General features: G+C 59.7%; 2 protein-coding genes across 4 annotated transcripts in view; one reads left to right on the forward strand and one right to left on the reverse strand.

Moving 5' to 3' along the window:
* The first annotated feature begins 298 nt into the window (after positions 1-298).
* On the forward strand, positions 299-5,214 carry GINS2 (GINS complex subunit 2). The gene is made up of 5 exons (XM_063332661.1): positions 299-582; positions 1,695-1,809; positions 2,693-2,792; positions 3,869-3,995; positions 4,380-5,214. The coding sequence occupies exons 1-5, from the start codon at positions 493-495 to the stop codon at positions 4,503-4,505; spliced, it is 558 nt and encodes a 185-aa protein (XP_063188731.1). The 5' UTR covers positions 299-492; the 3' UTR covers positions 4,506-5,214.
* A 2,411-nt stretch (positions 5,215-7,625) lies between these two features.
* GSE1 (Gse1 coiled-coil protein) overlaps positions 7,626-14,434 on the reverse strand; it is a 107,304-nt gene continuing 100,495 nt past the window's right edge. For 2 of the 3 annotated variants that reach the window (XM_063334770.1, XM_063334768.1), the window contains 8 exons: positions 12,879-13,459; positions 12,078-12,190; positions 11,593-11,863; positions 11,352-11,474; positions 10,844-11,215; positions 10,093-10,368; positions 9,544-9,647; positions 7,626-8,521 (listed from right to left, as the gene is read on the reverse strand). In XM_063334770.1, the coding sequence (XP_063190840.1) occupies positions 8,387-8,521; positions 9,544-9,647; positions 10,093-10,368; positions 10,844-11,215; positions 11,352-11,474; positions 11,593-11,863; positions 12,078-12,190; positions 12,879-13,459 (1,975 nt within the window). In that variant the 3' untranslated portion in view covers positions 7,626-8,386. The remainder of the gene's footprint in view (positions 8,522-9,543; positions 9,648-10,092; positions 10,369-10,843; positions 11,216-11,351; positions 11,475-11,592; positions 11,864-12,077; positions 12,191-12,878; positions 13,460-14,434) is intronic. The other variant, XM_063334769.1, reaches the window with a different exon arrangement.

Here is a 14,434-nt window from a genome sequence, read left to right on the forward strand (position 1 = left end):
GGGGCGCTGCCCCTCCCGGCCGCCAGGGGGCGCCAGCGGCCGGCACCGCGCGCACGCGCAGAGGGCGGGGGCGGGCCCGCTGAGGGCCCCGCGGCGCCACGGCAACAAGTGCTGAGCGCTCATTGGTCGAGCCCTCCCGGGGCGCACCGGGATTGGTCCCTCTGCGACCCACCCAGACCCCGGGCGCGGCCCCAATCGGACAGCCAATCAGAAAAGGATGCGCCGTAGTAACCAATGGCCAGCCAGCACCGCCAGAGGGACAACCAATCAACGAGCTCCGAGCTGTGCCAGGCTCCGCCCCCACGCGGAGACCGCGAAAACGAGCCCGGCGGCGGGAAGCGGGGCGCTGTGGGCGGGGCCTTGCCGCTGCCCAGCCAATGGGGAGGGTGGGCACGCGGAGAGCCTGATCCCGGTTCCGGTTCCGGTTCGGTCCCGGTGCCAGTGACGGTCCCGGTGCCGGCCCGGGTCGCCGCCGCCGCCGCCGCCGCCGCCATGGAGCCGGCCGAGGCTGAGTTCCTGGCCGAGAAGGAGCTGGTGACGATCGTGCCCAACTTCAGCCTCGACCGGATCCACCTCATCGGGGTCGGCGGGGCCGGGGGGCGGGGATAGGCCCGGGGGGCTGGGGGCGGCTTGGGGACAGGGTTTTGTGGGGCAAGGGCTGGGGGCATGGGGACAGGCCGTGGGAGCTTGGGGACAGGCTCTGGGCGTCAGGGCTTTAGGAAATTAAGGGCAGGTCCTGGGGGGCTTGGGGACGGACACTGGGGACAGGAGCTGGCGGGCTTCGGGACGGACCCTGGGGGCTTGGCGACAGGACCTGGAGGTCAGGGGCTCTAGGAAATTAAAGACGGGGCCTGGGGGGCTTGGGGACAAGGTTTGGGGGTCAGGAGTGGGGGGTTTTGGGGGACAGGGCCTGGGGGGCTTATGGACAGGGCTTGGGGGCAGGAGCAGGGGGGGTTGGGGCTGGGGGATTGAGATTGAGGGGCAGGAGGTGGGGGGACAGGGGCTGAGGGGATTGGGGATGGGCTGCAGCATCTGGGAACAGGGAGAAGTGGTAGGGGGCAGGGGGAAGGAGCTGGAGGGTTTGGGGGGCTGGTGTGATGGGGACAGGGGAATTAGGGGATTGGGGACAGGGGCAGAGATGGGGAGGAGAGGGGGGAGCAGGCTGGGAGGAGGGCAGGGCAGCCCCCCCGCGGAGGTTTGGGAGGGGGCAGTGCTGTCCCCCACCTCTCTGGTGCCTTCGCTCCTGGCACCAGAGCCTTGTCTAAGGGCTGGGGGCTGACTGGCTGCCCTGGGTGCTGAGCCCCCAGCTCTGTCAGCGGGTGCCAGGATCTGCCGTGTGGGTTGTGCGAGCTGTGCTCCGCTGCCGCGTGCCTCTGAAAGCACCTCAGCCTGAGCCCGGGGGGCTGCCTTTCCAGGATAGAAGTAATTTCTGGCTATAACTTCTGTGAAACGCTTTGAAATAGAAAATGCACTGGAAACGTTAGTTATTACTTCTCAAGGGAGAGGAGGAAAAGTCTGAGAGCAAGAATTATGGAAGCGAGAGGAGGAAATTCAGATGCTATTTGATTCAGGCTTTTCAAAATCCTCTGGAAACTCATGCTCTCTAGAGATGGCTGAGGCCAAATTAGCAGACGAGTACTGCGGTGTCCTAGCCCTCGCTGCTGCCTGACTCCCGTCTTCAATTTGTCTTCCAGGGAGATCTGGGTCCTTTCAATCCTGGCTTGCCGGTGGAAGTGCCTGTCTGGTTGGCCATTAATCTGAAGCAGAGGCAGAAGTGTCGGCTGATTCCTCCGGAATGGATGGATGTTGGTAAGGACGGTGACGTCAGTGGGTTGAGCAGAAACACAAAATAGGAAAAGTCTCTGGTTTTCATCATCAGTGGGAAGCTTAATTCAACAAACACAAAGTAACTCTGAGAAAAGGACCTAACATTCCACCACTGGGATTCTTTATATTTACAGGAGATGTAATCTTCCCACTTAAGTCAGGTATTTAACTTCTGTTCTTCTGGTGAGAAGGAAGAACAGGGCTTCTTCCACAGCTCAGCCACTCATCTTCAGCAGTGGCCGCTGTTTTTTCTGAGCAACACTTGAATCTCTCGCAAGGCTTTTCCAGAAAGGGCTTTGTGGACCTCGGGTATCACTCTGAGGAGGGAGACCTTGGAGAGCACAGACGTGTTTTAATCGCCGGTTCATTCACTCCATCGTGGAATCATTTTCCTCAAGGGCATTGGAAATGGGAGGTCATCTCACTCTGGAAAAAGTGAGAACCGTGGCACCCTCCTTTTTGTGATTTCAAGGGAAACTGAGAAAGACAAGAAGTAAACACTAATGGAGCTGCAGTTAGAGGGAGACCTGCGCCAAGCATTCCTGCTTTTTTCATTCAGGGGCACAGACGCTAATTTGCACAAGTGCTTTCTGGGTGAAGGGACCATCTCCTGACAGGCGATGGGTTTGGGGATCAAGCTGGTGTAGATCCAGCCTCCAGGCATGGTGTGGTAAACGCGATTTCGATGTCCCTGTCAGCATCCTTGTGTGCTTCGTTATAGAAACCTTTTTCTGTCCGCGTATTGATTCAGGCTTGGACATGGAGTGGGTCCTACAGAAATAGCACGTGAGGTTTTGGGGGGGGTAAAAATGTGCCTGAAGCGTTAAGGTCTGGCAATGCCTCACCGTTTCTGGTTGTGTTTTAGAAAAGCTGGAGGAAATCCGGGACCAGGAACGTAAAGAGGACACCTTCACTCCGATGCCCAGTCCCTATTATATGGAACTCACAAAGCTGCTGTTAAACTAGTAAGTAGGAAATGTATTGTAACAGTTTCCGCCTGAGTACATGCTTGCATAGACAATTTTTCAAGCTTTCGTTGGCAGCAACCCCAGAGGGCGGTGGGAAAGTGAGAGTTAATGGAGGTTTTTTTCACAGCGTGCCAAGATCTCGTTGCAGCAGTTTTCTCATGGTAACTTTGCATTTCAGTAACTTGGGGATTGCTTGTTCTGCAGCCTGATAATTGGGGCTGTGCCGCTTTATTGAGCGGCAGCTGAGCGTAGAGGCCTTGAGGATCGGCAACGCGTTCCGTGGCTGCAATCTGTTCAGCAGCCTAAACCCTCCAGGCTTCTTCCTTGGCTCTCCTTCAGGAGGAAAGCTCCTCTTTCCTCGGCCTGAGAAGCAGGAGACCAGGGATATTCCGAGTCTGAACTCTTGCCTGCTGAGGCATTTCACTTGTAAAATGTGCTGGCTGGTATTTTTCTCAGCGCGGGCTCTTCTGACTTTAAGCCCTCGATTACGGTGGGGTGGTCATTTAAGCACTGGCTTTTCCTCTGGAGATGACACTCTTGGCGTGCGGCTCCTTCCCTCACGCTAGAATAACCCTGACAGCTCTGTCCGTGCGAATTGATCTGATCTCTCGAGGTCCTTATGGCAGCGCTGAATTGCTTTAATGGGAGGATGTGGCACAACTCGTACAGTCCTTTCAACTTAATACTCTCTGATAGAGCCACAAGAGCACAGAGCCGGGGCTCTAATCGCAGCTGAGTCCTTTCAATTCCCTGGCTGCCTGTGACTTTGGCCGGGTTATTGGCCCTCCGTGTACCTTGTACCAGCTGGGCAATTAAAGAGCAGAAGGATTCTAGTGAGAACCAGATGCTGCATCAGAGCTGAGCATTCCTGGGTAAATAAACTATCCCAAAAATCCCAGCAGCAGAAGTACCAGGCTGGATTTTAATGTTGAGTTGTAGGGTTTTTTTTCTCTGTAGCAAACTGCTCTGCTTATGCCTCGGAGGGCTGAAGAACTGCCAACATTACTTACGCCAGTGACATAACGTACGAGTCCCTCGCAGCCTGTTCTGATCCTCTCTCTCTCCTCCTCTAGCGCCTCAGACAACATCCCCAAAGCCGATGAGATCCGAACGCTGGTGAAGGATACCTGGGACACCCGGATAGCCAAGCTGCGGCTGTCTGCGGACAGCTTCGTCAGGCAGCAGGAGGCTCACGCCAAGGTGCGGCGGGGACGCGTGGGGAGAGCTTTGCCAGCTCTGCGCTGGGAGGATTCCAGATGCCGTGCGATTGTGTGGGCTTGTGACTGATGAGAGCTGCTCGTGAAAATGCTGGTTGGGGCATGTTTTTCCTGGGCTGTGGGTACGTCAGTTGGGAACTGAAGCCATATGCTGAAACCTCGCTTTATGGGCTGGTTGCAGCTCCCCGTGCGTTATGGAAATAGTGCTCTCATTGCTCGTGTGCTGCTCTTGACCGGGGGTGGCAGCTGGGCCGGTCCCTTGGGGTGTCACCGAAGGAAAAGCGTGGGCTGCAGAGCTGCTTTCTGTGTTCCTTGTCTTCTGCTGCAGCAGGGCTGTATCCCCATATTCTCCTATTTTTTCTTTTAGCTGGATAACTTAACCTTGATGGAGATCAACACGACCGGGACTTTCCTTACTCAAGCCTTAGATCACATGTACAAGCTCCGGACTAACCTGCAGCCTGGTGAGAGTGCCCACTCCCAGGATTTCTGAGGTACTAGCCCGGGCCAGCCCTCAAACCTCCCGGGAGAGGGCAGTGGAAGGGAGCAGGCTCCATTCTTTGCCCCTGGACCTTCATCTGGCCAGCCTCCGCCTTCCCACACGGATCTCCCGAAGCCACCCGAGCCTCCTGTCCCCTCCTCTGCGTGGAACGCCTCCTCGGCTGCAGGCAGGCAGGGCTTCCCCTTCTGCCTGTGCGCAGGCAGGGGAGAGAGCAGGCAGCCTCGTGGCCAGACGGGAATCACTCCGGAGGCGCCGGTGGCGCAGGAGCCATCCCTGCACGGCTGCTCCTACGCGCTCCGTCTTTGCAGAGGTGGCCTCTCTCTTGGGTTCAGAGCGATGTCGGTGCAGGTGGTGGCTTGCCAGCGCCTGGTTGCTGTCTAATGATGTCGGGCGGATCTCTCTGCCCTGGAGAGTGTGGGTGTACTTCATAGAGGGAACTTCTGAGGGCAGCACAGGCCACACACTGGCTTGAAAGCAATAAATTTCTAGGCGGTGCTTCGCCATGAATTTTCTCCGAGCCTTGAAAAAAGGGGGAAGATGTGCCGGCAATGAGAGGTGTCTGCTACTCTGCTGGGGAGATCAGCTGGGAAGCAGATCCATCTGCTCTTTGGAGAAGGACAAAAGAAAATGGCTTTCCCTCTCCAGAGCCAGGCTGCCTTGTAATATCATATGTCTGACTTTTTATATATGACTGTGTATATAAAAAATAAAAAAATAAAAAAGAAGAAATAATTGCGGCCGAGTGAATGGCATCAAATTAGTCCCCGTGTTGCATCGCGCGCTGTGCATCAAGCGTACGTGGGTTAAACAATGCTTGGAAAAACCCGCCACTCTCCTCCTTTGGCTCCGGCCCCGTTCCCCCGCGGCAGCCCGACAGGCAAGGGCAGGATCCTCGCCGGCGTCGGGCTGTGTTGATGGCAGATGTAATTATTACGGGCGAGGGGGAAATGCCGGCTCTGACCCAACGGCATCAAGCCGGGAGCGATGCCCTTCCCCGAGCATCTGGGCCAGCCTCTGCGCGGCTCCTGCTTGCCATCTGTGCCCTGGCTGCCTCCCCCAGCGCTGCCCGCGGGCAAAGGGCTCTGACAAGGTGAGGATGGCAGGAGCTGTGCCCCCCGCCCCCGGCGAGGCTGGGGGACGCTCGGAGCAGGGCTGCTTTCCCATCGCCGGTGGGGGAGAAAGAATCCTTTGCCGTTGTTGTGGAAGAGTTTATTATTATCGTTGTTATTTTGGATGTTTTCAGAAATTACAGCAATATAGTCATAAATACCTAATTACTACATTCAACAAATAATATATTACATTACAATTAATTCAAACAAGTACACTTAGAACATGTTTAGGGGTGGGTTGGTTTGTTGTTTCCCCCCCCCCCTCTCCTTTTTGGGGGATTTTTGTTTTTGTTTTCTTTCACAGCATCTAAACTGCCCCCAGCGGGCTCTGCCTCCTCCCAGCCCTCCCAGGCTCTGGCGCAGCTGCTCCAGCAATTTCTGCTGCGCGGGGGTACGTACAAACAGACACGACCGCTCGCCACGGCCCCGGGGCTGGGGGGGGAAATAATTCTGAGAAATCGGTCCAAAAAAAAAAAAAAACCCAAAAAAACCAAAACAAACCCGTGATTAGGGGCTGGTGAGGGAGGAAAAGTCTCGGTACAGGAGCTGCTACGCAGCGAGGCTCCGTCCCAGCCAGGCTCCTGCCCCACGGCCTCATCGCGGCACGGGATAAATTGCTGATGATTTTCCATCCCTGGCTTCTTCCCACCCCCAGCACAGGGGAAGGGAAGCAGCAGCAAGCGTATTTTTGCCGTGTTAAAATTCATCGCGAAGCCCGGAGTTGGCAGCGGCTAGGCCAGAGGCTGGCGATGCAATTGGGGATTTAAAAAAAGATTAAACTAATTTCTGTCACAAGGGCTTTTTGCTTTTTAATCTTGCACAGCTTTTTTTTTTTTTTTTTTGCTTTTTTTTTTTTGGTGAAGCCAATGGGAGATGGGGAAGGGAGGGCGAACGACGATGATGGGGGGGTGGGTTAATGCTTTCTTTGCGAGTGCAACAAGGGAATTTAAAGCAGAAAGCGGAGGTCACCTTTTCCCGTAGACATGAGCTTGTCTCGTGGAGAATTAAAAAAAAAAAAATTAATAAATTATTTATTTATTATTTTTTTGAAAAAAAAAGGAAAAAAAAAAAAAAGCCTCCCTGGGGAGTTGGGGGCACGTGATGATTAGAAATCGGCTCAAAAATGGCATCGCGCGGTACCAAACCTGAACCTGCCACCTTGGCCCGGTGTGGCCATCGTCGCCCATCGCCGTGGCCGCCGGTGGGCACCGGCAGGAAGAGCTCGACCCGGCTTGTCCCCGTGGTGCCACCAACCCCGTGGACCGTTCCCCCCCCCCCCCTCCCGCCTCGCCATGGACAGACCCTGGCTCCCCCTGCCCGAACTGCCTCAGCGCCGCTCTGATTGTCTCGGTATTTTGGGGGGGGGGGGGAGACAAGGACACCCCCGTGCCACCCGTTCCCCAAACCCTCCAGCCCTCTCGGCGCGATTGCTCCGTATCTCTCCGTTGGCAGACGGAGCCCGCGCGAGGCTGAGAAACCGCCCGGCACCGCGACACCCCCCCCGCCCCAAGCTGCCCAGAGGGACCACAAAAAAGACCCAGAAACCAAAGAAAAAGGGTAAAAAAAAAAACAAACCAAAAAACCCTCCCAAAACCAGGAGTTTGAGGGTGGTGGAAGGACTCGGCTCCGGGTTCCCAAGGGACCGGCGGTGGGACAGCACCTGCCCCACCGGCAAAGGGGGGGGTTATTTTATTTTTTTTTTTTTTCCCCTGGTTTTAAATTCTTTTAAAACACTTCAATATCTTTTCTGTCCTGACCAGCAGCAGTACAAACATCAAAAGCAAGGTAATCCTTTTGCCAAAAAAAGAAAGAAAATTTAAAAAGGGTGAGGGAGAAGGGCAAGGAAAAAAAAAAAAAAGGAAAAAAAAAAAGCAGAAACATATTAAAAAAAAAGGCAAGCTTTTTATAACAATAATTAAAGTAATAAAAACATACAAAACTTTTTTTTTTTTAATATATATACACAGTACAAGGCTGAAGCACCTTTTTTTTTTTTTTTTTTTTTCTTTTTGACTCTCAAATCGCAAAACCAGGGTGACCGGCTCCGACAAGGAAACCCCGCCGGGGCCACCGCCGGCGCGTGGCTGTGCCCCTTCCCCGCCAAACAGGAACAAAAAGGTACCTTCAACCAGTTTATTGACTTTATTGTTTTATAGCGAAGTGCATTTCCAGTGGAAAGCCCCGGGGTTTGGGGAGGGGGAGGGGGGGAGGCTCCCGGTGCCGTGCCGGGAAGAAGTCGGAGGGGCTCGGTGGCTGCCGGCCAGTGGTCCCGCACCCGGCCCCACGGGGCTCCTCTGGCCTTAGTGTTGTTGGTGGAGTCTTTAAATTGTAATTTTTTAAAAAAAAAAAAAAAAAAAAAACAAAAAACCAAAACAAAACAAAAAAAAAAACAGCAAAAATTGAGCACTCTAAAGTGTGGGTGGGCGTAAGGGGGGGGCCCGCAGTGCCCTGTCCCCCGGGAGGAGAGCCCGAGCCGGGCTGGCTGTTGCTTGCGGATGGCCGGCGGCACGGGAGGGGACGGGAGGGGACGCGGTCTGCTGGCCGTCGGGTGGGCTCCCGGCTCCCGTGCTCCTTTGCTTCATGCATGGCACATTCTCCGTTTTATTTTTTTCTTTTTCTTTTCTTTTTTTTTTTTTTTTTTTTTTTTAAATTTTATTTTTTTTTTTAGCTTCAAACCTCCCAGTGAAAAATATTAAATATTCAAGGTAATAAAATAGATTATTATTTCTAGACTATATGTTCGGCCTAGCCCAAGGAGCGTCACCTGGGATACCCCTTGAAATAACCCCTAGACCACTGCATTGCAGGCAAGGCAAGGCACTTCCGCAGGTGATCCAGCTCGGCTTGCAGGCGCTCGCGCTCCGACACCATCTTCTGCTTCTGGGTCCTCAGTTCCTGCGGGCAGCCAAGGGGAGAAGAGAGGGTCAGGGCGGGCAGCGGGGCAGCTCCCGGGGCGGTGGTGCAGGGAGCTGGGCTCGCCTGGCTGCCCCACGGGGAATGGGGGGTGCCTGGGACGGGGTGGGGGGCACTGCAGGGGATGGGGCACTGCATGGAACGGGGCACTGCGGGTATAGGGACTGCAGGGGATGGGGCAATGCAGGGGACGGGGCAATGCAGGGAAGGGGCACCGCAGGGAACGGGGCACCGCAGGGATGGACACTGCAGGGAATGGGGCACTGGGCAGGGGACGGGACGGGACACTCCAGGGATGGATGCTGCATGGAACGGGGCACTGCAGGGGATGGGCACTGGGCAGGGGATGGGACACTCCAGGGAACGGGACACTGCAGGGATGGACACTGCATGGAACGGGGCACTGGGCAGGGGACGGGGCACTCCAGGGATGGACGCTGCATGGAACGGGACACTGCAGGGGATGGGCACTGGGCAGGGGATGGGACACTCCAGGGAACGGGACACTGCATGGAACGGGGCACTGGGCAGGGGACGGGGCACTGGGCAGGGGACGGGGCACTCCAGGGATGGACGCTGCATGGAACGGGGCACTGCAGGGGATGGGCACTGGGCAGGGGATGGGACACTCCAGGGAACGGGACACTGCAGGGATGTACACTGCATGGAACGGGGCACTGGGCAGGGGATGGGGCACTCCAGGGAACAGGGCACTGGGCAGGGGATGGGACACTGGGCAGGGAACGGGACGCTGGGCAGGGAACGGGACGCTGCATGGAACGGGACGCTGCATGGAACGGGACGCTGCATGGAACGGGACGCTGCATGGAACGGGACGCTGCACTGCATTGAACAGGGCACTGCAGAGATGGGGCACTGCATGGGACGGGGCACTGCAGGTGGCTGGATGGAAGGCCCTCTGGGAGGACCGGGTGCCTCGCGGCGGCCGGGTGCCCAGGAGGCGGGGTGCCTCGCAGAGTGCGGGTGGCTCCGGCCCCACTCACCGCCATGCTGTGCGAAAGCTGCTCTGCCGTCAGGCTCAGGCTGTAGTGCTGGGCCTCCAGCCGCCGGCACTGGGTCTGCAGCACTTGGCGCTCCAGGTTTTGTTCTGCAAGGAGAGGGCGGGGGTGAGTGCCAGGTCCTCCGGCTCCGCGCGCGGCCCAGGACCGTGCCCAAGCACCCCGGTGCTGCCACGGATGATGCCAGCCCCCGCGCGAGGCTCTGCCCAGCCGGCAGTGATTGCCTCCAGCATCCCTCAGCATCCCTCCCCAGCCCCTGCACTGCTTGCGAGGAACCCCCGGGTTCCACTAGGAGGACACGGGGCAGCTGCGGAATACGCGAATTTTTCACGCATGCCTCAATTTTCACCGGTGCCTGTTGCTTTCGTGCCGCTCCTGCAGTGCCAGGGAGCCACCAGTGCTTCCCCAACACATCCCAGCAGGAGCTGGAGACACCTGGTCAGCGCATGGAGTGGTTTCACCCGGGGGAAACTGAGGCACGAAGTGGGGGTTTACCCTCCCTGCCCTGACACCCCCCCCCCCTCCCCTCCCTACCTTCTATATGTTCCTGGTAAGCTTCAAAAATTGCCTCGATCCCTTGCCACTTGGGCCTGGGGTACTCCTCCTCCTCTTCCTCCTCCTCCTCCTCCTCTTCCTCGGAGGCCGAGTCGTGGGGCAGCGGGGGCAGCGCCCGGTGGGGCAGCGGCCCCTCGGCTGTGCCGTTGTGGGGGGGGGCTGCCAGGCGGCTGGACGCCTGCAGCTCGGGGATGTTGTAGTGGATGGAGGCGTCGAGCTTGTGGTTCTGCTCCGCCGTCAGCGCCGCCGTCCCCCCTGCGGGCAACCAGCGTCAGCCCCCTGCCCGCCCCCCCGCAGCCCCCTCCTGCTCCCCACAGCCCCCCTCCCCGAGGAAGATGCTCACCTCAAGGTATTAATTCCCCCCGCCTCCACCGCCCTGCTCACCTCAAGGTATTAATTCCCCCCCCTCCGCCGCCCCATCCCTTTTTGGCGGGGCTGGAGAATATTCCATGGGGTTTTCATCCCCCCCGCCCTGTGCACCGGGGTAACTTCATTTTCCTCGGAACGGGTTTAGGGCGGGTGGAGCTGTATCATCCCAGCGCCTTATTTTCAGCTTCGTCCACGAGCTCCTGGGATGCTCCAGCAAGGAGGCTGCTGGCGGATTTCAGATCCCCGGGGGATGAATACAAGGTGGGGTGGGGGGGTCTCCTGCCTGTAACCCACCCCACCACCACCCTGGGATGCTACCCCGGTGGTACCCAGCCCGCCCCCCCGCCATCCCTGCCGTTACCTTTGTGCTTCTGCAACGCCTTCTGGGTGGACTGCAGCACCGACTCGTGGAACTGGTGGGCGAACTCCTCGGCGATGAAGGGCTCCCAGGGCTTGCTCTTGCCGTTCATGCTGTGGGACAGCGGCACCGGGATGTCCTTGGGGAGAGGACCCCTGACGTAGCTGAGGATGCTGAGTGCCTTCTTCCCGGGGTGCCCGTCGCTCAGCCGGGGCTTCTCTGCCGGCGTGGTGGCCGACTCCTTAGCCCTCGGTAGCTCCTGGGGTCTCAGCTGGTCTAACCTGCTGGGCTCTGCCATCTTCTGCCCCTCCGGCACGGAGACGGCGATGCCCACGGGTTTATCCGGATCCAGCAGGAGCGGCGGCACCGGCAGCTCTTTGGGCAGAGGAGGAGCAGAGTTGGCTACCGGCGGGGCTCCGTGTCCCCGGCGAGGCAAAGCCATGCCCCCATCCCGCTGGGCAGGGGATGCTCCCGGCCAGCCTGGAGCCAGGGAAAGACCGGGAATGCTTACCGGTGGTGGGGCCGCTGGGACTGTCCCGCGGGGAGCTCTTCACCACCACGGCGGCCGGCGTGGTCTTCTGCTTCATGGCCTGCAGCATCTCCACCAGCTTCTCCTTGTCTGCAGCATGGGAAGCTGAGGTTTAGTGTAGCCTCTGCTCAGCAGAGCAAGCTCACGGCCCCAGGCGGGACCCCTCCATGGCACCCCCAAACCAGGGACGCCCCCCCAAGCATGCGCGGGGCATGGCTGTTACCTTTCCTCTTCTCGGCGCTGATGTGCGTGAGGTTGAAGATGGTGAGGAAGCGCTTCTTCTCCTCGAAGTTGGGGCTGTTGTTCATCTCGTCGGGGCTGTAGCGGGTGGAGAGCGGGAGGCGCGGGGAGGGCGTGCGGCGCTTGTTCTGTACCGTTGGCGGCGAGGGGCTCCTCTCCCGCAGCATCCGCCGACGCTTGCGCCGCTTCTGGCTCAGCAATTCCTCCTTCTGCTGCTGCGTGGTGAGGCCGAAGAGCTGCAGGAATTCCAGCTTCTGGGGCGCCGAGGGGGAGAGCAGAGCAGGGTCACCCCCAGACCGGTCCCCATCCTCATCCCCATCTTCATCCCCATCCCCATCCCTGACCCTCTGGTGCCACCGCAGCCGGCCGGGGACGATGGCTGCACCTCAGCGCCAGGAGCTGGTGCCCAGGGAGGGGCTGTCTCTTGGGGGGACAGGGGGGACAGGGGACGGCGAGAGCCGGCTGTACCTCGGAGGACGTGTCCAGCTTCAGCGGGGGCTGCTCGGCCACGCAGCGGAGATGGGCCCGCACCTCCTCCTCGTCGCTGTCGTCGCAGGAGTCGTCCAGGTCGTAGTAGTAACCTGGGGATGGGGAGAGGCTGGCGTGAGGCTGGGGACACCATGGGGACCTGCTGGGATCCCAGGGAGTCTGCTGGGACCCTGGGGAACTCGCTGGGACCCCACCGGGAATAGGGGCGCAGCAGGGTGCTGGTGCAGTGGGGTGGGATGCTGGGGGGGCAGCGGTGGGGGTCCAATGTGGGTCCCAGCAGGGTGCGGGGTGGGACCCAACGGAGCCCTGTCCCCCTTCCACCAGCTGCGGGACCCTGGGGGACGTCGCCCACCCCTGCGTCCCCACTCAGCGTCACTTTGGGATGGGTGGCCAGGGCTCAACAGGAGGGTTAATGGGGCACGGCTCGGGGGGAGGCTGCGGCTGAGCCCCCCGTCCCCGCTGGAGGGGGGACGGCAGCACCTGCCCCCCCGCAGCGCTCCATCTCCTCCTCGCCGCTGTTCTTATCCCCGCTCGCGCAGTCCCATTAATATTTAAAGCCTGCTTATTAGCCTCAGTTCATCATTTATTAATTGGGCATGTCTAGAGCGATTTACCGAACCGCTCGGCTTGCGGGAACGTTTGCATCGCGGGCTGCCGGCATCCCCGGGAGACCCACCGGCTGCTCCCCACCACCGCCGGGTCCCGGTGGTGGTGGGGCCGGGGCGGGGGGGGGGAAGGGGGGGGGATGTCCCCCGTCGCGGTGCAAACCCGCCACCTCACCTTTCTCACGGGCTTCCCGCCGCCGGCGCTCCTCCAGGTCGAGTTTGCTGACCAGCCTGCGGTGCTGCTGCACGAACTCGTCGTAGATGTACATGGGGTCCTGGGCGCGGGGCTGGGGGGGCCGGTAGGGCGAGCTGGGCTTGGTGGCCTCAGCGAAGGGGGCGGCCGGGGGTCTTTGCTGGCTCAGGATGCTCTGCGTGGACTTCTCCAGCTCGGCTAGGAACGGGGCGTGGGTGAAGCTCCCGTGCTCCGGGGCGCCGGGCTCCCGTCCTGGGGGGTATTTCTCCAGAGCATCCCTCTTCCTCGCCCCCTCCTCCAGCTTCTCGGGGCAGAAGACCCTCTCCACCTTCACCAGCGGGATGCCCTGACGGCTGGGCTCGAAGGGGGCCGGGTGGCCGTGGAGGGCATGGGGCTCGGGGAGGCGTCGGGGGGGCTCAGGGGGGCTCTCCATCAGCGAGACGGGGTTCCAGAGGGACGTGGTGACGGGGTGGTGCTGGGGCTTGGGGGAGATGAGCGGCGGGGGCCCGCCAAAGTGCTGCCCCGGCTCCCGGCCACTGGGCTCGTGACGGCTCGATCCCGACCTGCGGAGAGAGGAGAGGACCGGAGAGGTGAGGGGATGGCACACCACCGGAGAGCCATCCGCATCCCGGCACCGAGCTGCTTTTGGGGGAGAAATATGCTGCTTGGGACCACCCAGAGGGGTTTGTGCGCATGGGGCTGCCACGCTCGTCCCCTCCTGTGCCACCACCCCGAGGGACATGGGACAGAGTTAAGGCTGCTCCTGGTCAGGGATGTGGATACATCCCTGGAGTGCCGGACCAGCCCCCCCCCGGCTGCCCACCATGGGGACAAGAGAGCCCACTGGTCCTGGCACAGCCCATCTCTCCCTGCAGCGAGGGCAGCGCCTCGGCGCAACCCTCCTCCGACAGCCGGGGACGGAGCCAGCCCGTTAGCGGGATAAATATTTCATGCGCCCAAGCTGCGCATTTAACGCTTTTCTGCTCCAGCGCCCCGGACCTCCGTGCACAGAGCAGCCAGTTCAGCCCGGCGCCGCCATCCACCTCCCCGGCACCCGCTCAGGAAGCATCGCCTGCCCTGCCGGGGATCGGTCCCTCTCCCTTCCCGCTGGATACAGGCAGCCCCGGGATGGGGATGACAATGAGGATGGGGATGGCATATCCCCTGGCTGCAGGTGTTTCGGGGTGACCTTGTTCTCTCCTCGCCGGTTTAGGGGAGGGAGGAGGGGGATGGAGAAGGGAGCCTTTGTGCCGCCCCGCGATCTGCTCCTTATTATCCTCGATGAGCCGCGCTAATCCCCCGGATACCCAAAAATAACAAAAGGAGCCGGCAGCAGAGCCGGCTGGATGAGCCCGCGCCGCTTAAGCGCACAGCAACGGGGGCCAGCCAGCCCCTGGCAATCAGGGGGGTGCGGGCAGGCTCCTCTGCCCCCCCCCCCCCAAAACGACTCAGATCAGAGCCAGTGCCCCCCCCACAAACAGGGCATCCCACCGCCGGGGTCCGCCGCACGGCAGGGAGGTGCAATTAGCGGTGCTGGG

This window comes from Chroicocephalus ridibundus, chromosome 4 (assembly GCF_963924245.1).
Source record: "Chroicocephalus ridibundus chromosome 4, bChrRid1.1, whole genome shotgun sequence".
In the NCBI taxonomy this organism is placed as follows: Eukaryota; Metazoa; Chordata; class Aves; order Charadriiformes; family Laridae; genus Chroicocephalus; species Chroicocephalus ridibundus.